The 27,243-nt window shown below is 47.7% G+C and overlaps 10 protein-coding genes across 10 annotated transcripts; 7 read left to right on the top strand and 3 right to left on the bottom strand.

Moving 5' to 3' along the window:
* Positions 1–348: 348 nt before the first annotated feature.
* TGAM01_v200055 (hypothetical protein) lies at positions 349–3,809 on the top strand (the record flags this gene model as incomplete). The annotated part of the gene is made up of 2 exons (XM_024548468.1): positions 349–999; positions 1,068–3,809. The coding sequence occupies 2 exons, from the start codon at positions 349–351 to the stop codon at positions 3,807–3,809; spliced, it is 3,393 nt and encodes a 1,130-aa protein (XP_024406683.1).
* Positions 3,810–4,693: 884 nt separating this feature from the next.
* On the top strand, positions 4,694–5,537 carry TGAM01_v200056 (hypothetical protein; the record flags this gene model as incomplete). The annotated part of the gene is made up of 4 exons (XM_018804670.1): positions 4,694–4,714; positions 4,774–4,859; positions 4,926–5,078; positions 5,156–5,537. The coding sequence occupies 4 exons, from the start codon at positions 4,694–4,696 to the stop codon at positions 5,535–5,537; spliced, it is 642 nt and encodes a 213-aa protein (XP_018662210.1).
* Positions 5,538–5,983: 446 nt separating this feature from the next.
* TGAM01_v200057 (hypothetical protein) lies at positions 5,984–7,162 on the bottom strand (the record flags this gene model as incomplete). Its single annotated transcript, XM_018804669.2, has 3 exons — positions 5,984–6,572; positions 6,714–6,846; positions 6,979–7,162. The coding sequence occupies 3 exons, from the start codon at positions 7,160–7,162 to the stop codon at positions 5,984–5,986; spliced, it is 906 nt and encodes a 301-aa protein (XP_018662209.2).
* Positions 7,163–11,738: 4,576 nt separating this feature from the next.
* Positions 11,739–12,558, top strand: TGAM01_v200059 (hypothetical protein; the record flags this gene model as incomplete). The annotated part of the gene is made up of 2 exons (XM_018804668.1): positions 11,739–11,766; positions 11,831–12,558. The coding sequence occupies 2 exons, from the start codon at positions 11,739–11,741 to the stop codon at positions 12,556–12,558; spliced, it is 756 nt and encodes a 251-aa protein (XP_018662208.1).
* Positions 12,559–12,707: 149 nt separating this feature from the next.
* TGAM01_v200058 (quinone oxidoreductase) lies at positions 12,708–14,125 on the bottom strand (the record flags this gene model as incomplete). Its single annotated transcript, XM_024548469.1, has 4 exons — positions 12,708–13,300; positions 13,367–13,678; positions 13,746–13,888; positions 13,962–14,125. The coding sequence occupies 4 exons, from the start codon at positions 14,123–14,125 to the stop codon at positions 12,708–12,710; spliced, it is 1,212 nt and encodes a 403-aa protein (XP_024406684.1).
* A 721-nt stretch (positions 14,126–14,846) lies between these two features.
* TGAM01_v200060 (4-hydroxyacetophenone monooxygenase) lies at positions 14,847–16,716 on the top strand (the record flags this gene model as incomplete). The annotated part of the gene is made up of 2 exons (XM_018804666.1): positions 14,847–15,119; positions 15,178–16,716. The coding sequence occupies 2 exons, from the start codon at positions 14,847–14,849 to the stop codon at positions 16,714–16,716; spliced, it is 1,812 nt and encodes a 603-aa protein (XP_018662206.1).
* A 973-nt stretch (positions 16,717–17,689) lies between these two features.
* TGAM01_v200061 (major facilitator superfamily transporter) lies at positions 17,690–19,232 on the top strand (the record flags this gene model as incomplete). Its single annotated transcript, XM_018804665.2, has 5 exons — positions 17,690–17,889; positions 17,943–18,454; positions 18,511–18,590; positions 18,643–18,863; positions 18,920–19,232. The coding sequence occupies 5 exons, from the start codon at positions 17,690–17,692 to the stop codon at positions 19,230–19,232; spliced, it is 1,326 nt and encodes a 441-aa protein (XP_018662205.2).
* A 1,214-nt stretch (positions 19,233–20,446) lies between these two features.
* Positions 20,447–22,366, top strand: TGAM01_v200062 (dibenzothiophene desulfurization enzyme A; the record flags this gene model as incomplete). The annotated part of the gene is made up of 8 exons (XM_024548470.1): positions 20,447–20,494; positions 20,547–20,718; positions 20,807–21,011; positions 21,071–21,083; positions 21,149–21,208; positions 21,272–21,828; positions 21,898–22,075; positions 22,139–22,366. 8 exons carry the CDS (start codon positions 20,447–20,449, stop codon positions 22,364–22,366), a joined length of 1,461 nt encoding a protein of 486 aa, XP_024406685.1.
* Positions 22,367–22,787: 421 nt separating this feature from the next.
* Positions 22,788–23,689, top strand: TGAM01_v200063 (peptidyl-prolyl cis-trans isomerase H; the record flags this gene model as incomplete). The annotated part of the gene is made up of 5 exons (XM_018804663.1): positions 22,788–22,825; positions 22,950–22,975; positions 23,075–23,220; positions 23,293–23,430; positions 23,489–23,689. 5 exons carry the CDS (start codon positions 22,788–22,790, stop codon positions 23,687–23,689), a joined length of 549 nt encoding a protein of 182 aa, XP_018662203.1.
* A 192-nt stretch (positions 23,690–23,881) lies between these two features.
* On the bottom strand, positions 23,882–26,293 carry TGAM01_v200064 (glucan endo-1,3-beta-glucosidase; the record flags this gene model as incomplete). Its single annotated transcript, XM_018804662.1, has 3 exons — positions 23,882–24,054; positions 24,120–25,935; positions 26,003–26,293. The coding sequence occupies 3 exons, from the start codon at positions 26,291–26,293 to the stop codon at positions 23,882–23,884; spliced, it is 2,280 nt and encodes a 759-aa protein (XP_018662202.1).
* Positions 26,294–27,243: the final 950 nt, after the last annotated feature.

Consider the following 27,243-nt stretch of genomic DNA (forward strand, 5'->3'; position numbering starts at 1 on the left):
TTTCGCCAAAATCCCCATCAAAGCCCATTGTCAGCCTCGCATGAGTTAACGCCGAGCGCTTGCCCGACCTGATGAATGAGACTCTCATGGTCAATGCCATTTTGATTGTGTGCTTTGATTTACACTGTTGATTTGCGACTTCATTCCCAGCGTTCTTGTTCCCAGGCTTCTCATGCGGACTCTCCTGCATTTCCTGGCCGTTCACTCATAGGCAGTTCTACCGTCAGCTCTCACAGTCCCTGGCTGCCGTACGCCGCTGCAGAAGAGGAAACTCACATCTCCAGTGATACAAGACCGCATCAAAGCTGTTTGCAGCGCAGAGGGTGTTTTAATATCGAGGAGACAAGGATGATGCCCCACGGAGCCATAAACCGCGACTCAGCACTCACGAAATCGGGAGATGGCGAACCAAGCCACTTGTCCCGTCCAGACTTAATTAGCCGCAAGCTGCCGCCGCCATTTGGCGTCGCTTCGTCCTTCGGCCCCATCAGTCCTCCTCCTTTGAAGAGAAATTCTCTGTCTGCTCCCCCTGCGCCGCTGGATCCCTGCACAAGTGAGGTCAATAGTGAGACCACCGGCGAGTGGGCTCCTCAAACGCTCCCTGATCGCGCGTCCTGGCCCTTGGCAGACCGCGTTGCTGAACATGCGCCAGCGGTGCCAAAACAATCTGGTGACGCATCAAACACCAGATCGGTGGGCAATATGACGCCCCCTTCAGCAACGACCCCGTCGCGAGAGCGTCAGCAGCAGCCAGAAGTAGTCCAGACTCCCACGGCTCGAACTGTGCCTATAACAGAGTGGACTGTCCAGAAACTCGCCAATCGACTCAGAACGTTCAATCAAGAGGTTCGAAGTGACCATTCTCAGCTTGTCGCGCACGCCATTGAGTCGGCAAAGTGTAGAGAATGGCGCACGCATCACGGGTTGGACCTCTTTCGGAACCTTCATCCTCACCCGAATCCAGAAATCAAGGACAAACAAGTCAAAATCAGATTCAAGGTCAGTTACTCGGCATTGTTCTATCCAGTCTTGGAAATTTGCGTTCATTAACTCTCTACGCCCAACAGCACAGCAAAAACAAGAAGGATTATCGGGATTTCCGTTACAATGTGGTCTGCATTAAAACTAACAAGGACGCTGTTCCATCTTATCGGTTCCATCATGTGGAAATCAAGAAGAATGTCTTGATGCCCAACACCATGTTGACGTTTGTTCCCCATTTACGAGATCTTGAGGGGTCTGAAGAGGCCAAGTACAACCTCTGGCTTAAAGAGCTGGAGGATATTGATCTCAAATCGGGGTTCAAGCCCATGAATCGTGACGAGAAACATGTGGCAATCATCCAAGCCGAGCGCGCTGCAGCTCTATCTCTATACTTGGACATGTGGCTCAAAGAGCTCAATATATCATTCTGCAACAAGTCCACTCTCGTCAAATATATGAAAACCCAATCTGAGGACTCCATGACTCCTCGACAAAAAGCGGATCTTTTCAAATCCAATAGCGACGACAATGCCTTAACGCCAGAAGCGCATTTGGCCGCCGACATGTTTCATGATGCATTCCAACTGGTCTTTAAGGAAAATCAAGTGGACTATAAGCAGGTTGAACTACGAAAAGTCTTGTTTATTGATGGATCTATTGATGGCGCCATGGACAACAAAACTGCAGCCAAAGAAGTCACCGCTACTCAGCAAGATAACGAAGACGAAATTGCCGAATCCAATTTGGCCACGTATTGTATTCTGGGTTGTCTCATTTGCTTTAGCCATTCTTGCGATCATGGCGAGTATGACATCAAAAACTGGAAGCGCACGTTTTCCTTGTCATCCAACGCACCTTTGTCGGACATTCTGCAGAGGAAACGGATAGCAGCGGCTGGAGCAAATAGTATTGCAAATGACCCTTGCGAACGGAGATGCTATCGCCTGAAACTCCCTCCCGACCCGACTGCATTAACGAAACCGTGGTCTGAAGATGAACGCATTCTTTTGCGCTCTTTGTACGTCACGACGGATTTCAGCAAAACTAAATTAGACCCTATCTGCCTGGCCACCGAATTTTTAAATCGAAACTGCGATGAAGTGTACGCAGAATTTCAGTCATTACACATCAGCGTACCTGAACTGGAACCCATGGAACCTCCTCGGCCGCGGAACATTTCATGGTATGATCGCAAGCGGAAGATGCTCCTGGGAGATTGGCAAGATCATACAATCACTCACGAACATCAGCGGCGAGAGTTGCTGGAACCCTGCTCCCATGACGGCCCATGTGCTCCAAAAATATGTCCCTGTGTAGATGCGGGGGTTTTGTGCGAGAGATTCTGCGGCTGTACCGAGGCGAATTGTTCTTATAAATTCACGGGCTGCGCCTGTCATTCTCAAGGCAAATCATGTCTCACCAAGCCCTGCATATGCGTTCAACTCAACCGCGAATGTGATCCGCAATTGTGTGGTTCATGCGGCGCTTTCGAACGCGCTGATCCTGCAAACGCGGACGATTATTACCTGCACTCTACAGGATGTCAGAACTGCGATTTACAGCGTGGTCGACACAAGACTGTTCTTCTCGGGCAAAGTCAGCTCGAAGGAGTTGGCTATGGACTCTTCACTGCCGAGGATATTCTCCAAGACGAATTTATTGTTGAGTACGTGGGGGAGCTGATCACCCACGATGAGGGTGTCCGCCGAGAGGCAAGACGGGGCGACGTATTTGACGAAGATTCCAACATATCATACGTTTTTACCCTACTTGAAAACGAGGGCATATGGGTTGATGCTGCTATTTATGGCAATCTGAGCCGATATATCAACCATGCTTCAGAACATGACAGACAAGGGTGCAACATTACTCCGCGAATTCTCTATGTCAACGGCGAATATCGAATTAAATTTACGGCTTTGAGAGATATCAAGGCCGGGGAGGAGCTCTTTTTCAATTATGGAGAAAATTTTCCGAATCTTACCAAGAAACTTCTTGATCACAAATCCGGAGAAAAACCAAAGGTGCCCAGAAAGGCTGGTCGGCCGAAACGTGCCGAAACAAGTGATCGAGTGGCGCGGAAAGTGCCCAAAATAGAACACAAAACAGCGGGAAGGCCACCAAAATCGAAAAAGAACAAGCAAACCACATCAAGGCCGGTGGGAAGACCAGCAACAAAAAAGCCAGCAGTAAAGGCAAGAGAGATTTCGGCAATCTCGGATGATGATTCCGCAGCTGTCAGGCGAATGATTGAAGAATCTCATTCCCGCAAGCGAAAGCGCCACCATATAACTGACTCTGAGGAGGAGGAATATCAGCCAACAGGTACAGAGGTGGCATCACTTGCTGAATCTGGTCTTGACTCCGAGGCTCTTGACTCAAAGCGGCTTCGGAAAACAACAAGATCGCAGAGAGTCAAGGAGCAGGTCACGCCTACAAAGCCACCGGTAGCAGCAGACGAACCAAAGCCGCGTAGCAAGCGAGGAGGAGCTCGACCTGGCAGCGGGCGGCCTAGGAAGCATCCTCGAATCGTCCCAAAGCCAAATAGGGCGTCTGTTGAGTCTTCTCAGCCTCCCCAACTTAGCCAAGCCGCGTCTCAGGAGTCTCGATCCGAACCAGAATCGTTTATTCACGCTTCTACCATCACACCTACGCCTATGTCTACTCCATCAGCAACACCCAAATACACCAGGGCAAGCCGAGGGCATGAACCTGAAGACGCGATTGAAATTGAGGATAGCGAAGACCAAGATGTAGTATTGAGGAGCAGGACGTCTCGGAACAGACGTCTACCTGCTAAATTCAGAGACGATGAATCATTTTAATGATGTTAAAGAGATACGGGCTATACAACTCATATGTAGCTAGCTTGCCTAAAGACCAATCACGGAGTCCTGGCCGGAGTCACGAGATGAGTTAAAGGGTGTAACTGTAAAGGAGATGGCATTGCTTTGTGTGATTTAGAAACTAATATTGATATTAAAAAAGTAAGAAGCAAATATGAAATCTGTCCTTATAAGTAAACGAAATTGCATGTGATGGCGATACGTATGAAAAAAAGGGATGTCCAGGAAAGGAATGTGGCGCAGTCGCAGAGCTTGTTCTGCCTTGGTCAGAGCCCTGCTGCACACTAGCTATATGACAACAAGTAAGGGTTGTAATATCACAGACTTTGCTCAATTGGAGGGTTGAAGATGTAAGTGAGAAGGAAATCATACATAATGGTAAGATATAGAGGCTGCCAAATATATAGGCAGCCTTGTAGCTACAACATAGGCACTTTCCCAGCAGTTGCTGTAATAGCAATCCACTGAAAGCCGGATTGAAACAAGCCACATCTCTGTAGCGGGGGCGGGGGCCGGGTAGCCACAAACGAGAAACGATGACGTGGGCGATTGAACGAAAGAGCTGGAGGTACCTGAGCCCACATGCTCAAAACAAATAGCTGAACATTTTGCCAAGAACCTCAATCTCTCTCTTTCTTCATTCCTTCTCCATTTTCCCAACCCCATCAATCTGCAAACAAGGCTTCCTAGTCTGGCAGATTTATTGCTTTGACCTCCGTCAAAACAGACTCACCATCAGCTGCGCTCCATCGAAACGAGGCTACTGCTGCCGAGCTCTCAATCGAGCCTCTCCCGCTACCCCCGCCGAAAACAAAACAGCGAATTTGTAGCTCACATTTAGAGGCCATTGCCCCGACATCGCCATGACGCTCTACTACAGTCTTGTACGTTTGCTTTGGCAGCTGCGAGAATGAATGGGGTGATTGTGCTAACTAGCTACAAGGTATTTGCGCTCTTAATGGCCGAGATGGGCTTGTTTATGCTGCTACTCGTGCCGCTGCCATTCAAGATCAAGCGAAAGATCTTTACGTGAGTTTGCTTAATAGAGCATCTTGTAGGTGATTGGGTCCGTTTACTAACCTAGTGATTTGACAGCTTCATCTCTGAGAGCCCGCTCGTGGCCAAAATGCAGTATTGGATGAAAATCACCTTTGTCTTCATCCTGATATTGTTCGTCGACAGCGTCAACCGAGTGTACAAGGTCCAGGTCGAGCTTATGGCTGCCCATGAACAGACCGCCAAGGGAAAGTATGTGCTTTGATTGGCTACCTCGACGGTGGAAAAAAAAATATATAAAGTCAATTTGCTAATGACTGTCCGAACAGTGCCGCCGTTATCATGGGATCCGAACGTCTCGAAGTCCAGGCCCGCAAATTTTACTCCCAGCGCAACATGTACCTTTGCGGCTTTACGCTATTCCTGTCATTGATTCTCAACCGCACCTATGTCATGATTCTTGAGGTGATGCGCCTGGAGGATAAGGTGAAGATGTACGAGGGAACCAACAAGAACACCAAGGAGAGCGAGAAGTTGGCTGTTGCCGGAAAGCCTGGCGAGCTGGCTGCTCTCAGGGAGAAGCTTGAGAAGAAGGACCAGGACCTCCAGAACTTGAAGAAGCAGGCTGAGCAGCTTAACAAGGCGTACAGTGATCTCAGTGATAAGTACGCCGCCACTCAGATTGACGGCGAGAGCCAAAAGTCGAAATAAGCAACAAAACATTGCTCCTACAGAATATGTAGGTCACGACAAGCGCCGGGTGATGCAGCGAGAAAGAAGAGACTCATGGTCTTAAGGGCCTATTAGGGATATTATATCACGCTCGGCCAATTCGTCGGTTCTTCCTTGTCTAGTATACTAGACGTATTACTGTGATGGATAGCTAAAGAATGACAAAAGCAACCTGGATGAGTGGTGTAGGAAGGCCTGTGGGACGCGCATGGTTATATGATTTTAGTCGCATGACTACTCTGTAAATAAGTCGAGCCAAATTCATAGCTTTTATTCTGACTCATTTCAACCGATTGTATTGAGTACATGCCGTCTTTTGGTGCTTCATCCATGTTTTTTATGACCACTACTCTCCTATTTTGGATATACAAAGAATTACTGACTATTATCCAATAGGAACACGGCATGCCCCGCGATCACCGGTATTATTTCCTAAGCCTCTTCGACCGTCTCACAGATGAATTTTCCTCTGTCAGCGCTTTTTCCTCTACCTTACCCTTCGCCTTTGTCTCTGTTTTCACACTTTCATTAGAAGCTGTCTTTCGCTTTTTAGGCTCCGATGCGGCTGGATTTTTGGCTTTGGCTGGCGCATTGGCCTTTGCTGTATCTGCTTTCGAATCATTGACCAAGTTGGACCGTTTCATCAAAACATACGCCACCTTTTCAATGTCCGTCGCCGACACATCAAGCCTCTTGACCAAAGCTTGCGCCTCATCGTTCAGGGCTGCATACTCGTCGATGTTATACTTGATGCTTGCCTTCTTGCCGCCACAGCACAGCCAGTAAAAGGCCTCGTCGGAGAAGAAGATGGCGTTTTGGGCGTCGTGCACGGAGAGCAGGAGGGAGGCGGTGGCGGGGCCGATACCTTTGAGCTTGGCGAGGGCTCGGACTGTGCCTCTGGCGTCGTTTGAGTTGGTGTAGAAGTTGCGGGCGAAGTCGAGGGTTTGGGAGACTGTGGTTGGGGGGTTGGAGGAGACGAGGGAGAGGAGCTTTGGGCGGAATTTGCCGTGTCGTCTTTGAATTATGCGATTGCGTCAGTGTTTGTCATGTATATAGTAATTATTGATTCGAGATGGGCGATGAGATGAGGCGTGAGTATTTATGAGTGAAGATGAACCGCGGTGGCAGTAAGTGAATATTAGGATGGCAACTTACAGCTTCCACTCTACCAGCGTCTTGATATCTTCAAGATCCATTTCTCGTTTTGGATTCTTCAGGTCGAAAGTCGCTACGGCGTCTACGTAGCGGAAGTGGTCCAGCTCAGAGAGCATCCTTTGACCATCTTTGGCTGTACTCACGTGTCGCGTGTTCCTTTCATGTTAGCTGAAAGAACTTTTTTTCTCTTAATTTTTTTTTTCTTATTTAAACGACTAACGTGACTGAAAACTAGTTAAAGATACGCAAAGATTATCTGACGTACCGCCTTTGGACTCTGATATTTCCTCGAGGAGGGCTGGGTATTGGCTTAGATGAGACGCGAACTGCTCTTTAGTGATTTCATTGTGGGGCACAGCGGCTGAAGAGGCCATTGCTCCTCTGGTTGACGCGGAATAAGCAGTGTTGATATTTCTGAAGAAGATGCCACTGATGACTCTTACGAGCATGAGCAGTGTTACGGGATATATTTGGATAGTGGGAGAGCGGCTTGTTGGTGGTTTTTTACTGACGTTGGATGAATCTAGAGCTTTGGCACGCGTCTAAGACCAGGCAAAAACAGGTACCTACTGGCGCGCGGTTATAGCTAGTTTGGGTACTAGCAACTTATTGGCAGAGCTTGATACAGTACTGTATTTTATTTTGCGCAAACTCGCTGCTTTCGCTTACTCATTCAATAAGGTTGACGTTATCTATGACTTCTTATTTATTTAATCTTCTATTCTACCCAATGTTGTAATTACATTCAAGTGCTTTGTTTATTTCATATGGAGTATCCCATGAAATCTTTTCTGTTGCCTCTCGAAACAACAACCATGGCTGTACACAAAGGTGTGCACTCTGATCATCACGATGCAGCATTAATTTGAAAACGCTTCGCATACCATCAGCAGAGAGAAGGCGGTCCTTTTGACGTATTGGAGGGTGAACGGCTTTGGCTTGAGTATTCGATAACAAGACCCGCAACAACAGCCATAATCGCTGTTGCCATGGAGGTTCCACTTTGCCTCTTTTCGTGATTGCCTTGGTTCAGCTTCGTGGGGAATGCAGCGTTGAGGTGCTCGCCAAGGACACTGTAGTCGAATTCTCGATCCCTCGGAGAAGGGCTGAATTTTGACTTTTCTCCTTGCGGGGTAGCCGAATTCACACACAGAACTTGCTTATACCGTGCTGGGTATCCAATCGGAAATTGCTCGATGTAGCTGAAGTTTGAAGCCGCGGCCAGAAATAACACCTGATGCTCTCCCTTTAATGCATTTTCAATTGCATTTTTAATTAGGGTCTGTTCTTCATTAAAAGAAAATGACGTTGAAACAATGTCTACTTTCCATTTTTCGACAGCATGATTGATAGCCTTTTGAGATAATAGTTCAATACCTGTATGCTTTAAATTGTTATGCGACCTTGGACTAAGTGGCTTACCTTTGCTATACAGTTTGCTGTCTTTTGGGCGGGTGTTGCCTTTTTGAATACTTTTGCAACATAAATTTCTGCTGTATTGCAAGTTTTCAGGATCAAATGTGTATAGAATATCCCGTGCCCAACGTCATCGGTCGCTTTTTGTTGTCGGGTTTGGTGAAATCAATATAATATTTCTTATTGATCTGCCCATTGTCTTGATACTCTCGCAGAAGCAAATGGTTTATATCTAGCCCGGTATCGAGAACGGCAATTTTGACTTTTTCATCAGGTCTTCCGCTTCGATGTATGTCAAAGTATTTGTTGATTTTTTGATGTGTTTGGAAAACCATTCGTCTGCATGGGGAATTCTGTTCCAGTGGTTAGCAGTGGATCATTATTAGAGGCGAAGTTCTCACTCTGCAAATACGACTAAGGGTATCCGGTTTTGTTCCCTTGAACAGGCCAGTTCGAAACAATGCAGATTCAGGATCCAGAGGATCAGTCAGAATCTGACCAGCTTGAAATATCCCACTAACATTTAATGACCTTCGAGAAATCTCGAACCAGATGTTTTTTGGGTCAGCCATACCGCCACGTCGTTGGATATCTGTAATTTCTTACAGGCGCTTCTGGTGAACTTTATCATACTTATACTTAGCGATGTAGAATAGGTTTTTCTCTTCTTGTAGGTAATACGAGTCTAGCTATAAACAGAGAGAACGAAAGGGGAGAAATCCTAGTGATATTGAGATACATCTAAGGGGAAATCTCCCGACTTAAGTGATACATGAGCCGAAAAAAGAACATTTCTGTGACACTGAGAGCTGTATGCAGATAGCTTTGCGACATTGGACAATTTACTGGCCGAAGTAATTCCAAACATTAAGATGTATCCCCTCATTCCTTCATGTTTCACGAGACTACCAGCTCATAAAGAAGGGTTACACCACTTACACATTGTTAAAAGATAAGAGTAACTATCAAGTCATTATCTATGTAAACGATAGTCACGCCACGAAATAAATTGCCGCAGTTTGGAAACTGACGAATCAAGATCATCATGAACACTTCTCGTTTATACACGAATCAGTATTGCAGCCTGGTGGATGGCTGCAGGCTGAACGGTGATTGCAGCCTAAAAGGTGGCGCGACCTGAGTGGTGAACACAATCTGAGTGATAAGCATGGAGTCGAGTGCTGAACACAAGCTGAACAGACCCATCTTTTGGACCAGCGGTTGGAATTTAAACCCCTTTTTTAGCACTATATATGCAGTGGAGGTCTACATAAACTTCGACCCAGCATTTAAGAATCTCGCAATTACTATGTCCATTGAAACCTTTATTCACGCAACTAAAGCATATCAGCAAAGTTAGCACCTTTGAAGCGATACGAATAGCCGCTCCTTTTTTGCACGATGTCTCAAACCAAGCAGAAGAAACCTTGGATTCTTACTCCAAACCAAGACTACACAGCAGCTGGTATTCTCCAGCTTGGCCAGATATTAACGGACTATACCAATCCCAATAGTGGAATTCGAGGGGCAGGGATCGCTCCTATCCCAAAGAACATGATAAAGGACGAGTTTAGCCATCGAAATGTCAATTTCGAGTCATCTGAGTCAGGTCAAACTGCTTTTCAGGCGTTGTTAAAAGCCACATTACATGTAACAGCGAGGTTTGCGATTAGTAGCGAATTGCAGAACGCATATCAAGCAAACTTTGAAGGTCAAACTATGAGTGTGATCACATTTCATCCTACCAAACGTTACGTCGAAGCGGCATTATCTCAAGAAGACGCATCTGATCTCACTTCCATACCCTGGTACGCAATACATAAGCGGATCTGGCTTGTAACCGGGCTACGAATCCTTGGAGGTGGGACGAAAGTAAGCGAAAGCTTCGTTAATCAAGCTACCGGCAGCGCTGAAGTGAAAGGAGATGGCAGTGCAGCCCGAGTACCGATTAATGCAGGATTGGATACTGGCTATCAGCAAGCACATTCCGAAAACATACGATCCAAGATTCCGACCCATTTATATATTGTTATCGCCTCCACGAGATCATCATCAAACGGAAGCTGAAAACAACGGTGAGAGTTTTTAGCAGTGGACATATCCAAGGTATCGAACGAAACGGCGATAGCATTGATGATGAAGACTATGATTCCGATGAAGAGCCAGTTATAGATGGATACGAAGTTGTTGGTGTGGAGAATGAGGAATTCGATGGTGATGGTAATGAGACTAGGTCATTATTTGTAGAATGAGTGTAATTTTTTTTTGCTCTTTTTTTTCCCCCAATACGAACCAAATTCGCATTTATGATCAGGATACGGTGTAATTTTTCTAGTATGGTAGATAGCTACTTTCTTTTGATGTTAATCTGCTGCAATAAAACTCCATACTCTACAGCTCTACTATTATAGGAAGTTACATGTATTCATATACTTGAAGCTACAGATACATACATTTACCAATTTCACTAAACAATAAAATCACATGAACTTTACAGGTAAATTAGACTAGACTATTCCATTTTACCATGTAGCTAATAGAAAGAAGTTGATTTTGCATTGTTAGCGGATTTGTAATGGGCGACTTTTAATAGAAAACGCCAGGGATAGGGACAGCGGATAAATCAAAGTTGCCGCCGGGGACCACATGCCCTTTTCGTCGCACTATCCTAGATACTCTAAAAAAGAAAGATAATTACCAAAGATACTTATGAAATGGATAATAGTCGGCTGGTGTAGGTATGTAGGAAGGCATGCTGAGTACTTGTAGATACACTTTATATCTGATGATGATCGATCAATATATAAACATGTACCTACGTACCTATCTATATACGGTACCTTATATGCATGTGCCTCAAGGAATACTCATGTAGAGAGACCAAGGGGAGAAAGCCAAGGTATATCCGGCAATTAACAGGTGTTTTGCCTTTTGTTTTCTCCATGTTACGATTTCGCCATTTTCGATCTCGAGCAATTTCCTATCTTGACTATTGTGGATAGATAGGCCCCTCACGCCTCGCGTTTATCAATTAGCCCGCTACGCCCGACTCCTATTCCTTTTGCTACTATATTTCAGCTGACAAATACTGTTCTATTATCGAACCACCACATGCATGGCAGAATCTAATGACATCTTCTCTGCTTAATAAAGGACTCTCTCTGTATACACTATGTATCATGCACTGTGAAAACGTCCGCCTCACCTTTGGTAGTTCGCGTCTTTTTTCTCCGCTCAGTATGGTTGCAGTATGGGGGTATAAAAGACTATTTCCGAAGCTAGTCTGTTTCTTATAGCAATGGGTATAGACATGACCAATTGCGAAAACTGGCATCCCAGTGTTGCTGGACTTGGCAGGCCGTGATTACGGCTTAAGTCCGAGAACGAGATATCTCTGACGCTAGCAAGCCTGAGTTTCAGTTTACAGGGGGGGGGGGTTTCTTGTTTGTATCTGCGCGAGTCGTTAGCTTGTTGACGGATAAATAGGAAAAGAGGAAAACATATAAAGACAGAAACAAAGTCCACTTACAATTAGTAATTGACAGACAATAGAGAACAATCAGATTTCGAGACAACTACCATATCCAAAACTCAAAACTTTGAAACAGCATGTCTCCAAGCGTTGTACTTGTCACCGGTGCGTAAGCACTCAATCGGGACGATCCGACAAGCTAAAACAAAGCTAACTTGTGTCATTCAAGGCGCCAACCGTGGCATCGGCTACGAGATTGTCAAGGCTCTCGTTGAGTCGTCAACTCCCTATCACGTCTTCCTCGCTGCTCGTGATGCTGCAAAGGGCAAGGCCGCCGCAGCCACGATAACTCCTCGTGCGGGCAGCTCCATCTCCGTTCTCGAGCTAGATGTCTCCTCGCCCGAGTCCATCGCCAAAGCCGTGGAAACCGTCAAGGCAGAGGCCGGTCGAGTGGATTTCCTCGTCAACAATGCCGGCGTGGTTGACGAAAGCGCTGATGCACTGACACGGCTTCGCAATACGCTCGAGATCAACACCATTGCACCGTTCGCCGTTACCCAGGCATTCAAGCCTTTGCTAATTACCCAACCTGAGAATGAGACCAAGGAGAAGCGAGTCATCTATGTGTCGAGCGGACTGGGCTCAATCGCTGCAAAGTTGGACCCCAACTCCAAGTACTATCCCGTCCAAGCTACTGAGTACCGCATGAGCAAGTCTGCGCTCAACATGCTGGCTGTCTGCGATGGTTATGAGCTGAAGGATCACGGCATCAAGGTCTTTGCATATGATCCCGAGTTTGTGGCCACATCACTGTCGCTCTCGCCTGAGGAGCGCCGGAAAATGGGTGCGCTTGAGCCCAGTGTAAGTGGCGAGAGCTGCCGCGATATTATTGAGGGCAAGCGAGATGCCGATACAGCGAAGCTGGTCAGCATCAATGGGGGGGAGTGGCCGTGGTAAACAAGATGATCAAAAGAGAGCTGAGTATGGTGATTAGATAGAAGCATTAGTGAGCGTAAATGAATCAATTGGCTTTTTATATTAGATATTAGCCGTCTATCGTGAATATTACTTCTGTAGTCCAGAGACAAGAAAAAAACACACATTTTCTAGGCCAGTAAATCAACCACCAGTCTTCCTCCGCTAATCTCGCCAGATCTCATTCTATCCAAACCTTTGTTGACGCCGTCAAAGCCACTCTCCACCCCTATGATGGGTGGCGGCTTGATCAGGCCCTGCTCTAATAGTCGTTCCAGCCACAGCACAAGCGCTTCACCCACGGCAGGAACAGTGTGAAATATTTTGATGGGAACAGTGTGATAAGCGATGCCCTCTGGAGCCGTTTCCTTGGGTAATCCTGTCAGTCCCACGAGATGGGATGTCTGTGTCTTCAACTCGCGTGGAGTTTGGGGAGGTGAAGGCGGCGCATCGTTGAGTCTCTTTTGGCGAGTGAGCGCCTCGAGTAAAATTGTAGCCGAGTCTCGCCCACGAGTATCAAGCGCGAAGCGAAGTTGGCTGCCAACACTTTTGTTGATGATGTCAACGGCACGGTCCGTATCATGGCTGTCGATGAGAAGATCCGGCCTCTGGGCGGAACAGCCGGATATACGAAGACCATGTTTGGCTATGTCAACTATCGTAATAACTTTAAGGCCTGCCAGTCGCGCGAGCTGCACGGTTATGTTGGCCGATGTTGATGATCCTGCAAAAGCGATGTTCTTGTTAGCTTACCACGGTTACTTCACATGCTAGTCAGGACTTCACATACCTCCCCATACCGCTACCCAGTCCCCTGGAACAGCTCTCTCAGCGTCTGTTATGCCGTGGAGGCATTCTGTCCTCACATCTTCCGGTATACTCTCTGGCTCAACAGAGCGCACGAGCTGTAACAGGTCTGGTCCATCGAGGATAGAAGAAAAGTCGATTCCCATGCATATCCCCAGTGTGATAGCTGCTGCGGAGAATGCAACTCCTAGGCCGGCAGCTTGCTGAAATGAGATGGAGGGAGGTATTCTTGCAACGTTGAAGTCGGACGAGACGACGTATTCTTGGTAGGCGGCTTTTCTAAGATCGCGATAGTCTGTTGAAATTACTAAAACCTGCGTCGACTCTTTGTTAAAGTATGTTCATTTCCCAGGATATCTAACCCAACATTTTCCTCGAACTTGGGGGGTATCGTACTCGGTCTCCTTCTTTTAAGCGAGAGTTTCTCTTAGGAGTGATAGCTACTCGTCCTGCTAGCTCGCGACCGGCTATATATGGCAGAGTTGCGATACCGAAGTTGTAGTCTCTGTATAATACCCAGGTGTGTCAGCTTTGTAACTTTCTAAATATGCGCTTGTAGGAAATTGAAAAATCCTTACGGCGCTTTCCAGTCTATCGGATTCAGTCCTATCGTGTACGTCTGTATAAGTGTCTCATCGTCCTCAACCAACAGCGGCACATCATAGCCATTTGTAATCTGATATGCCTGTCGTGGTCCGTGGAGAAGCAGGACAGTCTGTGCTTTCACCGAGCTTCCCGCCATGGTAGCTTCGAGAATATGGCGACGATAAAAGAATAGAAATAAAGCTTCAAGAGAGAAAAGAAAAAGGATTTAGGAAAATGAAAATAAAAAGTAGATAAAAGTGTCAGAATAACAAAGACCATGTAGATGTAGCATCGTGCCGCCTTGCGCCTCCATCTCTTTCAGCCGGCCCCAATCTGCAAAACTTCACTAAAGATGGCTAAGCAACCGATATTATTACAATTAGATGCGTTAGTAACCACCACAGTCCCGGTAATGCCGTTTTCGGAGGCATCTGATCTGGCCGCATCGCGCTGACGTCGTCGCTAATGCTGCGAGGGTATCACTGGCGAGGGGCTGGTTTACGGGGAGGATTGCGTGATTGCTCACAAACATGGCTCATCTCCAACGGCGGCGTTTCAGAGCCCACTCAACTGCAGGTCGCAGCATCGACCTCTGCGATTAGCACAATTGCAAATAATTGAAGATGTATGCGAAATAGGTAGTTTTATGAGAGAAAAGTAGCCACCATGCATGGTTTATTAGCTGCTAGATCTGCTTTTCTTCTTCGATGGATATCTAGCCCTTGACTTACACGCACGTCTGAAGCTGGGACGGACCTTGAACCAATAACTCAGCGGCGCCCGCGGGATATTTTCTTTTCCGCCTTGATCGGCTATTTCCCCTTCCTAAACGCTTAATATCAAAAGCTTAAACGAGACGAGATAAGAGCCGGCTCGTGATGGCTACCGTTGCTGACCTGCCTACTCCTCCGGCCACTGTGCAAGGCTCTCCAAAGCCTGGCCCGACAGTGACCGAGACCGCCATCCCATCTACTGTTCCGAAGCCGTATGAAGTTCCCAAGATTAATCTTGTGAATCGCTTCATAGACCAGCCCAGAGAGTTGAATGTCGTCGTTATTGGAGCCGGTATTGCAGGTGTACTGGCTGGTATCTTGCTACCAGCAAAGGTCCCAGGCATCAAACTCACAATATATGAGAAGAATGCGGAAGTCGTAAGTGATGACGGTGAAGCTTAATCCAACAGATTCTAAATATTAACTTGTTCTTCAGGGTGGTACTTGGTTTGAAAACATATATCCCGGAGTTCGATGTGATGTACCTGCTCATGCATACCAATCAACATTTGACCCAAACACACAGTGGACCGAAGAGTTCGCCCAAGGCCCTGAGATCCTGGAGTATTGGAAAGGATTGTCCAGAAAGCATGATGTGTACAAGTATCTGAAGTTGTCTCAGAGGGTCGATGGCTTGGATTGGGATCCGACTACATCACAGTGGCTGATCAATGTCCATGATCTGAAATCAGACACTTCACGAGTTGAAAAGGCAGATTTTGTGCTCACCGCAATCGGGAGATTTAATGCCTGGAAACTCCCAAACTATCCTGGCATCAACGATTACAAGGGCCTCTTGCGGCACACTTCAAATTGGGACCCGACATTTGATGTCACTGGCAAAAAGGTCGCCGTCATTGGCAATGGCGCCAGTGGTCTTCAGCTCGTTGCTAATATTCAGAAGCGCGTCGAACGCTTGGATCACTACGCCAGAAACAACACTTGGGTGGCAGCGTCCTTTGCTGGACACGAGACATCTATTGAGCCCAAGACCATCCCTCAAGAGCTCCGCGACTCGTTCAAGGACCCGGAGACTTATTTGAAGTACCGCAAGGAGATAGAGTCACAATATTTCAGAGGGTTCAAGGGTTGGCTGAAAGGCTCGGAAGTCAATGACCAGGCAAAAGAAGTATTCACACAGCTGGCCAAGACGCGACTGGCTGATAAGCCAGAGCTGTTTGACAGAATCATTCCCGACTTTTCTCCCCACTGCCGTCGACTCACCCCTGGGCCGGGATATTTTGAAGCCCTCTCGCAGCCTCATGTCGAGTACATCCAGACACATATCAAGAGATTCACTGAGACGGGTATCGAGACAGTAGATGGCAAGACTCGAGATGTCGATGCCATCTTTTGCGCTACAGGAGCCAATTCTGACATGGCGCCTCCTTTTCCCATTCGTGCAGGAGGTGCCAATCTGAGCTACGACTGGAGCCATTCGGGCACCTATGGTTTCCCCTATACATATCTGGGAGTCGCTTCACCAGGCTTCAAAAACCTTCTCTTTATCCACGGTCCGAGTGCCTCAGGGAGATCAGGTACCGTGCCGCACAACTTGGAGAACCAAATCACCTTCTTCGCCAAGATCCTCCGCAAGATCAGCCGCGAAGGCATCAAAACTATTTCTCCTTCCAGAAAAGCTGCCGACGACTTTACGGCCTACAATGACGCATTCTTTGAGACGACTGTACTCTCCGAGAACTGCAGTTCATGGTACAATGGCGGCGTTCCAGGCGGCCGAATTCACGGCCTCTGGCCCGGCAGCGCTTCACACTTGACGGTCGTCCAGAAGGACCCACGGTGGGAAGACTGGGAATACGAATATCTCTCGGAATCGGGGAATCGTTTTGCGTGGTATTTTGGCAATGGCAGCACCTACGTCGAGACCGATCCAAAACTAGATGTGACTCCGTATCTCAGCGCCGAAGAGGCTGACTTGCGAAGCGTTCACGAGAACTGGTGGGTCATACCGTAGGCTACGAACCTCAGATTGGGAAAAGAAGCCTCCACAAGCGAGAGATTATAGGAAGCTTTAGTCAAAGTTTCGTTTAACGAAGCCTAGATCTTTGTGGCTTTTAGCCGATGCTTACATTTGGGGAGAAAGGGTATCCTCTCCTCCTACCCCTGCGGTGGCGCCTATCTCGGTATGTGGAATGTGTGGATAATAGATCCCCTTCTCAGCTTCGCATTTGTATATCTGTCAAAGATCTACTACACATGGAATTGATGTATGTGACTCATCAGCTTCGCAGTCCTCTTACGTATATACATAGTGAATTGAATAGACGAAGCTACAAGCTACAAAGTGCTCAGGCGGTGATATTAGTATATCTCGATAGAATGTCTGTAGCTTAACCTCTAATTCTTTACGCGTACCTCTATTTATCACGATTTATACGTAAACCTGAACGGTCTTTTTACCACTCGTTATCTACATTTTTAGTCCAAATCAATCTTCTTCGCCAGAAACCCCTCCGCGATGACGTGCTGGCAAGCATGCGTTTCGCAAGAAGCGCCTTAGACCCAGTCTATCGGTAGCCATAGACCCGATGTCGCAATCAGTCCGCGGATTGAACAAGAGAGATGCGGGAGTTCAAGTACCGGCGGATTAAACCCTTTTGGAATAGTGAGAAGCTGGCGTTGACGATATGTGCTGATTGGGGAATTGATTGATATTGAGGAAGATGCCCGAGATTGAAGACTTCTTTTCAAGAGTGCAGCGTCCCAGTTTTGGTGCTTCTCAGTATCCCTCATTCAATTTGTTAAAGAAAAAAATAATTCGCAATGTCGGATAAGGAAGACCATTTTGCCTCTTCTGATGTGGCACCGCTGCCCAAAGAGCAGCGGCATCCAGGTAAAACCCATTATGAGAGCTTCAATGGCAATATTGAAAGCTAACTGCATCTTCTTTCAATATAGTAAAATGGTATCGATCAACATTTTACAACATGACCATCCTCGGTTTCTGTAATTTGGCAGCACCAGGCATTTGGGGAGCCATGAATTCTCTAGGAGCCGGTGGAAGTCAGTCACCGCAGCTCGTGAACGCGGCTAATGCATTGACATTCTGTCTCATGGTCGTGTCCTGTTACTTCTCAAGCATCATAATTCGCTATATCGGAGTCAAAGGTGCTCTAGTTTTTGGAACGTGAGTTTGTTTTCCACCTTTAGTAGCTGTCTATATGCTGAGAGATTGTGCAGAATGGGCTACGCCCCATATGCGGCTGGTCTTTATACAAACAACAGATATGGTACCACCTGGCTCGTTATCCTGGGTGCCGCCTTGTGTGGCATATCTGCAGGAACCTTTTGGGCTGTAGAGGCTGCCATTGCCATTGCCTACCCAGAACCTTGGAACCGTGGAAAGTCTCTGGGCTGGTGGTTGACTTTCCGTGTCATGGGGCAAATCATCGGCGGCGCCATCAATCTCAGCTTGGATATCGACAGGAACAAGGCAGGCAAAGTGTCTTATACCGTCTATATTGTTTTCATCACGATTCAAGCCGCTGGAGCTCTGATTGCTCTTTTGCTCAACAGACCCCAGCATGTACAGCGTCAAGATGGCAAAAAGGTCCAGTTGGCTATTGTCGAAAACCCCTGGTACGAGATCAAGGCAACAGCGAGGGCATTCATAAAGCCTCATTTTCTCTTGATCGTCCTCTGGATTGGACAGGCTGTGTTTTCGGAAGCCGTCTATTTCACCTATCTTTCTTGTAAGGCTCTCCTGCTGACGTTGCCATCTGCTCGTTTACTGACCCTATTATTCTAGTATGGTTCTCCGTCAGAGCCCGAGCACTCGGCTCATTCTTGGGTGGCATCGTTGCTGTCATTATTGGAAATCTGACTGGCGTATGTAAAACTCTTGTCGCAATAAGAGCCCAGCTAACATATCTCGATATAGTGGTTTCTCGATCGTACAAAGGTTCCCTTGAAGATTCGCGCCAGATACACTTTCTGGTTCATTGTTGTAACCCAGGGCGCATGGTGGCTTTGGGCCACAGTGATTTCCACACGATACAGACGTACTCTGCCCACGTATGACTGGGAAGATTCTGGCTTTGGATCAGGCTTCGGTGTCTACATCTTCCTGACCTTTGGATTTCAGATCAATTACCTCTTTCTGTAAGATACATTCTACGATATTTTTGTTTCCTAACTCATAACTAACACTCATTTAGCTATTTCATTGTCACCCACTTAGCCAAGGACCAAGGCGAAGTTATTCGATATGCAGCCCTGCTACGAGGTACCGAGTCTGCTTGGCAGGCTGTCAGTTATGGCTTGACCTCCCTGACGGTATTTGCGCAAGTCGGTGGAATCTACATGAACTTTATCCTGTGGGCTATTGCCATTCTCCCCGCATGGCTGGTAGTGCGACACATTGGCAGCAAGGACGGACAGTGGGATCGAGAGTCGAGAGGGTCAGACGAGTCACCAGAGGTTCTGGTTACCGAGGAGACCGTTACCGCATCAAAGGCTCATGAGGAATAAGGTTGAATCGATATATATCCATCTATAATATATAATGTCTCTTACTATTCTCTATCTGCCGCTACTCTATACTATCTTACGACATTACTTTAGCCATATAATTGATATGAGCAGATTCAAGTAATGAAGACAACCATAGACAAAAGTACTATTAGCTATGTACAATTGGCTACAATAGACGTAAAAAGACAAAATTTCTTTGAGACCATTAAGATAAGTATAGCTTATTCTATTGCGTAATATTAACAAAAACCGTCTAGACAATATTCACAAGCTGGTTCACTTATAGTTTGTCATATATATAACGTAGTATCAGCCATATGTATGTCTATCTCGAAACATTGCCTAATACGGAAATATCCTTCTCCTCTTCGATTGCGTTAAACTAGACCCATTTCCACCTCAGTCGACTGCATCAGCCCATCTCATCAAGCCAAGACGAGAGTTGGCCGAGATAGGGATGTAAAAGCCTCTGCAGTTCGGCATATTGATTGGGCTGATGCTTTCTCAGGTATTGGTCATGCAGCGCATGAACTACGAGATGTATAATGCCCGCATGTGGACTCCCCGCGGCTATCTAGCCTTGCGCCTCCGTATTATTCCCAGTTCAGCAAAATATACGCAGTTTTACAGAAGCAGTGCTCGTAATAATTATGGGTTTTGCTTCGTTAATCAAGCTTACTCTACATTAGCATCGCTGCCTATCTTTAGCGCGTTCTATTCCCAAGTTGTGGCCGTTATAAAGGTTTGTCGCTCAATGGCGGTATCCCCACCCACACTGACGTGATTTCAAGAAGCTCAGAGCTCGTCTCCACGGGCACGCATCGTCAGAAAGGGTAATCTGGGGGAGGTTGTTTGGAGAGCTGTAGTTTAATAGGCGCATCTGGTCAATCTCGCCGTATTTACCCAGAACCGCAATCATGCGAGATCAGCGCTTGGGGTGAGAGGGGCCGTGTTGCGTGATTGCATCGCGCGAATTGCATCATCATACCCACGGCTTAACTCTGACACGGTCGTGGCCGCCGCATACGAAGAGACCGAATATCGGACATGTGATTTGGAGGGCTGTTTACAATGTGTATGATACCGCGGTAATATAACTAAGCAGGTAGATTATATGCGTGTAAAATGCTTCAGTACATGTCTTTGCTCGAATAGCAACCAAGAACAATTAAGCACACCATCAGTTTGACGGTATACACCATTCTGCAGTCATGAGTTCACAACCCGGAAAAAAGAAGAGCTTGGTGCTCAATGCCTTTGTAGAGATGTGTGCGTTCAATGATATCTTTTCACCCCTTGCTGATATTGCAGAGCACTGACTGCCGTAATTGGTGGGCTGCAGGCAGTGGTCATCAGTCTCCCGGGATCTGGCGCCATCCTGACGACCAGTCTTCACGCTTCAATCAAATAGACCATTGGACAGAGTTGGCCAAACTTCTAGAAGAGGCCAAGTTCCACGGGATCTTCATCGCCGATGTGTTGGGTAAGGCTTACCAGCTGAATCGAGGCCAATCTCATGCCGGGAGATCGGAAGTATATCGTAGATATTCTAACCAGATACCGTTATGTAGGTGGTTATGATGTCTATTCCGGCTCGCTAGATCCGGCTATCATCTCCGGTGCCCAATGGCCTGTACATGAGCCCCTTGCTATCATCTCTGCCATGGCCGCAGTGACAAAGAGCATCGGTTTCGGTGTCACTGTCTCAACGACCTATGAGCAACCCTACCACCTGGCTCGAAGACTTTCCACCCTTGACCACCTCAGCAATGGACGGTAAGACTCTCTTTCGAAGTGACATAAGCCATCGAATATGCAGCTGACAGAATTGACAGAATTGGATGGAACGTAAGTTTAGGAGATCTGACTTGACGCCATGCAGCCTGCAAGGGGCATGCTAACGGTAACTGTAGATCGTCACCAGCTACCTGGACTCTGCAGCAAAGAACATGGGCCTAGCCCAACAACCCCAGGTCAGTGATGTCGCAATAACTAATGCAAGGCTGCAGTATCGATGTATGCTGACTCAGTCATAGCACGATGACCGATACGCCCAAGCGGAAGAATACATCAAAGTGATGTACAAGCTGTTTGAGTCATCATGGAGAGATGATGCTATTGAACTCAACAAAGAGACTGGCGTTTATACTAATCCTGACCGCGTTCGTAAGATCAATCACAACGGCAAGTTCTTCACTGTCCCTGGCCCTCACATCTGCTCGCCTAGCCCCCAGAGAACACCCCTGTTGATCCAGGCTGGCACTTCTCGGGCTGGCAAGGTGTTCGCTGCTCAGCATGCCGAGGTCATCTTTGTCTCCGCCCACGCGCCGCAGGTGTGCGCCAAGAGTATCGCAGATATCAGAGAGCTGGCCAAGACACAGTTTGGCCGTGATCCCAGCAACATCAAGGTCCTGGCACTTGTTTGCCCTATCCTCGGTAAGACTGAGGAAGAGGCCCAGGCCAAGCTGGCAGACTATAAGCAGTATGCCTCACACGAAGGAGCACTTGCTCTCTTTGGAGGCTGGACCGGCATGGATCTTAGCAAGTATGGCGATGACGAAGAGCTGCGAGAGGTTGAGAGCAATGCGGTGAAGTGAGTTACCCTGCTTCTTTTGCATCCATCCTCTTCTTGTTTGGAGTTCAGATACTAAGACTCCAACAGATCCACCGTGGAAGGTTACGCCAGATTCTCTCCGGGAACCTCCAAATGGACCAAGCATACCATTGCTGAGCACGTCAGCATAGGCGGCAACGGCCCTGCTCTAGTCGGCACGCCTTCACAGGTTGCCGATAGCCTCGAGACTTGGGTCAACGAGGCCGATATTGACGGCTTCAACTTTGTCAGTGCATCATAACAGCTAAATAGCGGCACTGCAATATCTTACTGACTCGTGACCGTGCAGGCTTACACCCTCTTCCCTCAGTCTTTCAAGGACATTGTCGAGCTTTTGCTGCCCGAGCTCAAGAAGCGCGGGCTCTTCTGGGACGACTACGCCGTTCCTGCTGGCACTTATCGCGAGAACTTTTACCGCAAGCCTGGCCAGTCTGGGCCTCCTTCTGAGCACGTTGCCTCTACGTTCAGATGGAAGGCTGGAGTGTCTGCAGAGGAGGCTGTGATTCCCGAGATTTAGAAGCTCCAGCGATGGTATACGTGTGGCTCCATACAGTGCAGATAACAGACTACGGCCGATATGAGCATTTATCCGCCGAGCACCTTGAAAAAAAGAACTTAGATATAAAGATCTGAAATGAAAGAATATTAAACCGTAATCTTGACTATATTATTCCTTGTTTATATTAGATTACTCGCTGTTGACGAGTGTTTGCGCATATGAGTAGGCACAACATGGCTTAGTGGGGTTATCTCACCGTTTTCATCACAGTGCGCTTCGCCAAACCTTTGATGAGATTCTCTTCTTCACTCATAACAGCCCCATCCAAAGACCACACATACGGCGCCAATCAGCGTTTCAAAGAGCATAGTCGCAATATTTCTTGAAAACTTGATTGCCACACTGTGATCTGACTATCGATCTTGTTCCAACATCTACAATGCCGCCTACCCAATTGCCAGAGTCGGGCAACCCGCTGTACGTCCATTCATTCAGCCTTGCATTTCTCATGGAGCTTGCTGTATCAGGAGCTTAGAACGCGGCTTCTAGATCCAACGAGTGAAAAAACTTGAAAGCAAAATGCTAATGGAGATATTATCAGCGTCTTCTTTGACATGACGCTGGGAGGTATGTCAAATTGCTGATGGCGACAATCGACTGAGCGTGAAGCGCTGGAGCATCATGAGAATTGCATGCAGCTGCTAACGGACTGCTTCACGCATACAGGCGAACCCCTCGGCCGCATCACCTTTGAGCTCTTCAAAGACGTCGTTCCCAAAACCGCAGAGAATTTTCGCCAATTCTGCACCGGCGAATCTAAAGACTCTGGAGGCCGTCCCCAGGGGTACAAGGGATCCAAATTCCACAGAATCGTAAGTCGTCTCACTTCTTTACGAGTCTTCCTAGCCGTGACGCCCGAATTCTGACTCTCATCCGATCTTCAGATTCCCAACTTCATGTGCCAAGGCGGAGATTTCTTGAAAGGCGATGGAACTGGATCTACCTGTATCTGGGGCTACAAGTCGTTCGATGACGAGAACTTCAACCTGAAGCACGAACAGCCCGGCCTCCTGTCAATGGCGGTAAGTCTAAAACCCCCTCCAGATTCGTGTTTGGCGTTCTCGCTGATAGTATACCCAGAATGCTGGTCCCAACTCCAACGGCTCCCAATTCTTCATCACCACAGTTCCTACACCCTTCCTAGACGGCAAGCACGTCGTCTTCGGAAAGGTTGTTGACGGCATGGATGTTGTGAAGAAGATGGAGGCTACGAAGACGGGTTACCGAGGAAAGGATGTGCCAAATATGGATGTTACCATCGCTCAGTGTGGTGAGATGTAGATCATTTTTCTACTGCAGATAAGAAGCAACTAAATTTCTTTGAGAAGCTTGAGCTCCACACTGATCCCACGACCCGTGCCGTTTTATGGGCATATACTTGATAAATATTGATATCTACACTAAATTGTTATGTACAAGGCGGAGAGCCTTTTTCTTACTTTTACCTAGTTACATTGTCCGATGTATTCAAAATTAGGGAGTGTAGCGACCAACATCACCACCATTTCCACCCCAAGAACCCGTGAAGCCGTTTTGGGTGTTGATCAACTGGCCGTTTCCTGCCCTCAAGGTGTTGGTAGCGCCTCTGGAACACAGTCCAAAGGCCTGGAGGTTAGAGGGAGTGTTAGCAACCCAATGTACGGATTCTGTGCCACTCTGTTAGTGATGACAGTTCAAGTAATTGGGAAAATATAGATGTAGCATAACTTACCTTGACATGAGAAGTCATCACATGAGATGCCAGGGCCGCTGAAGAAGGTCCATGAGGCAGAGGCATACGTATAAATGTTGGATCCTCCGTTAATGAAGTTGGCATAGCCCATTCTGCAGACCTTCTTGTTTCCATCGCACCACGAGAAGTCTGGGTCTCCAAAAGTGTTGACGTTGGCCACCCAGGGCGCAGGAGGAATCTGCGGTGTGTTGGCACCTTGGTCGTAGTTGGTCTCGGACTGGAGCAAGGAAACAACAACGTTGTTGGCATTGTGCAAGTTGAGCTGGTACAGCCACCAATGCTCACTTCCCAAGGCGTACAGCCAGGTTGCCTTGGTGCTTTCCACCAAAACACCTCCCTTTCCTGCAATAGAAGTACCACCGCCAAAGTCTTCGGCAATGTGGTCCGCAACCCAGTTCCAGACGTTCTGGACGTAGGCAGACGAGTTCTTGGTGAAATGTATACCCAAGTAGGCACCCTTGCACTGGTTTGATGTGCTCTGACAGGCGCTGGCCAAAGCAGAAGCGCCTCTGGTTCCACCTACTGTGACCAAACTGTTCCACAGGGCCACGTCTCCAGGCTTGTTGCCAGCCATGTTGAACTGAACGACGATGGCTCCTGGGAGGACATCGTTGACTGTGAATCGCATGTCTTGAATCTGAGCAACGCCAACATCTCCAGAACGACCAACTGAAACGACCGGCTGAGGGCTGTTCTCATTCTTGAAGAAGTTGCCGTTACCGGTAATGGTAGCCCAACCCTCGCCGACGATGCGCGAATTAGGGGGGATAAAGAGCGTTGAGTCGACGCGGTACTTGCCAAAGGGGAAGTAGGCAATCTTGTTTTGGTCGGCGGCAAGTTGCAAGATGGCATTGAGAGTGGCAGATTCATCAATGGTGTTGTCACCAAGAACTTTGCGGCCACCGTTCTGGTTGGGATCCTTGACGTTGATGAAATCCGAAACAGTGTTGCTGGCAAAGTTGGGAGGAGCAACATATGGATAGCTACCGCCGGGGGCGAGAGCAGAAGGACGCTGGTTGGTGGACTGAACAGGGCCATAAACGGGGTTTCCACCGACAGTATTGGCGTAAGAGTAGGTATTTACATGGCCGGTAGCAGCCAAGGCAGTAGTACCCCGAAGAACGACAATGGGAGAGCTAGTATCCTTGGTCAAGTTCTCGATGACAAACGAAGGGAAGACAGTAGTCGAGAAAGTCACGCCAGAGTTGACAGACTTGCCATCAATAAGAGCAACCCAAGGAGAGCCGCCAGTGACGCTGATACCAGTTCCACAGGTGTCAAAGGTAGGGGAGAAGAAGCTGAAGGTGCTACCACCGCTGATGAGCACGGCAACGGTGTTCTGGAAGAAGTAGATGTTGTGGAAGGCAGCCTGCTGGTGGGCAGGGATCCAGATTCCGTTCTGACCGCGCTCGATGCGAACATCGGCAACACCAAGAGTTGAGCCTCTGCCCATGACAATACCAGAATGTCCGTTACCATTTTGAGAAGACGCCATGGTAATCTTGACATTCTGGAGCTGAGCAGCTTGAGCAACACCCCACCAGAGGGCAGTGAATGTGTTGCCACCGGGAATAGCTGTTGTATCAAGAACCAAGTTCTTGAGACTCACTGAAAAGGAAAGCTCTCCGTTGATGCCTGTGCCAGGATCTTGGCCACTAATGAGGGTTTGATCACCAGAGAAGCCAGCAGCGGCCTTGATGATGGGAGGGTTTGTAGGATCGCCCATCAACACTGTATCGGTGTTGAGGTATATCGTCTTGGAAAGAGTGTATGTTCCAGGAGGGATATACACCACCTAATTGCCGATTTAGTTAGTCATCCAATGTACTCTAAGTTTTCAACATTATAGGGAAGAACCATACTCTAGGCTGCGATGCGAACCATTTCTGGTGGCGAGAGCCACTGCCATCGCTGGTGATGGCACGCTGAAGAGAACCTCCATCACCTGGGTTGACTGTCTGGTACACTTGATAGTTGAAGTTACCGTCAAGATCAGGAGCGAAGCCACGAGGCGTGCCAGTATGGTCCATGTTAGGATAATAAAAGCTGGTAGCGCGCTTGGAAAGGCCCTCATCTTCAGCAGGCGGGCTAGGGGTTGGCGTTGCAGACGCCGCGCCCAGCAGGAGCGCAACAAGCGCTGTGAGCTTCAACATATTGCCGATCGATGATCTACAGCGTCGAGATTAGAGGCTCGCCGCTTTAGGATAGAAAAGAGACGGTCAACAAGGGAGCCGTAGATCAGATAATAGCGAGGCACGCGGGCTTTTATAGCTCCTGGAGCATGTCCCCCTTGTCGGCGGAAAGCTCCGAAATATCTGTCACTAGAGTATCTCGTTTTCTGTTTTAGTCGGCTGGTCAGCCCACAGCTTCGAGATACAGGTCCCCAGGCCTACTCTCCATTCGGCCCGGATCTACATTGATATTCCTACCTTACTGTTCAAAGAGGCAGTGAAGCATACGGCTAGAATTTCTCCAGAAGGAATAGTGAAAGCTTAGGATATCAGGGGTCAAGCAAGCCACCGTCCGAGCATCCAATTGCAATCAGCAGAGCGCTACTAGTCGTTAATGCATTCACTCCGCCAAGGCCAGCAACAGGAAGGTTAAATATGCTTCTAGCAGCAGTGAGATCGTAATGGGGTGAGATTTCTAACCCATGCTAGAGATTTTACGGAAGTCGGATAGCTGTACATCCCACACAACGGATGCTGGGCGTCAAATATCAGAAGCTGCTCCAAGTGCCTATGACAGCCCATTCAGCTCTAAAGGTGTTTCTCCTAAAAGAGCTGACTTGATGTTTCCATTTTAAGACCCTTGAAAAAGGTCTCCAATCCCTGCCAAGTAAACCTCTCCACATATAGCAATGCAGCACTCCATATATGTTGAGGCAGGCGTCATGAGCACGCGATGATATACCGCCCTATGTCGTCTACTACAAGCATACCTTATGGTACACAAAGTAAAGTGCTGATATTGCAAGCGTCTGCATAATCCAAGTCACACAGGCTATGCATCTAGGCCCAGCAGACAAACCGGTGTGTTGTCGACCGCCCGTTTGGTGGTAAGATGCGTTCATGATGGGCTTCTGCCAAGCCATGATTGGCCG

The sequence above is a fragment of the Trichoderma gamsii genome (genome assembly GCF_001481775.2).
Source record: "Trichoderma gamsii strain T6085 chromosome Unknown Scaffold_1.2, whole genome shotgun sequence".
Classification (NCBI taxonomy): Eukaryota; Fungi; Ascomycota; class Sordariomycetes; order Hypocreales; family Hypocreaceae; genus Trichoderma; species Trichoderma gamsii.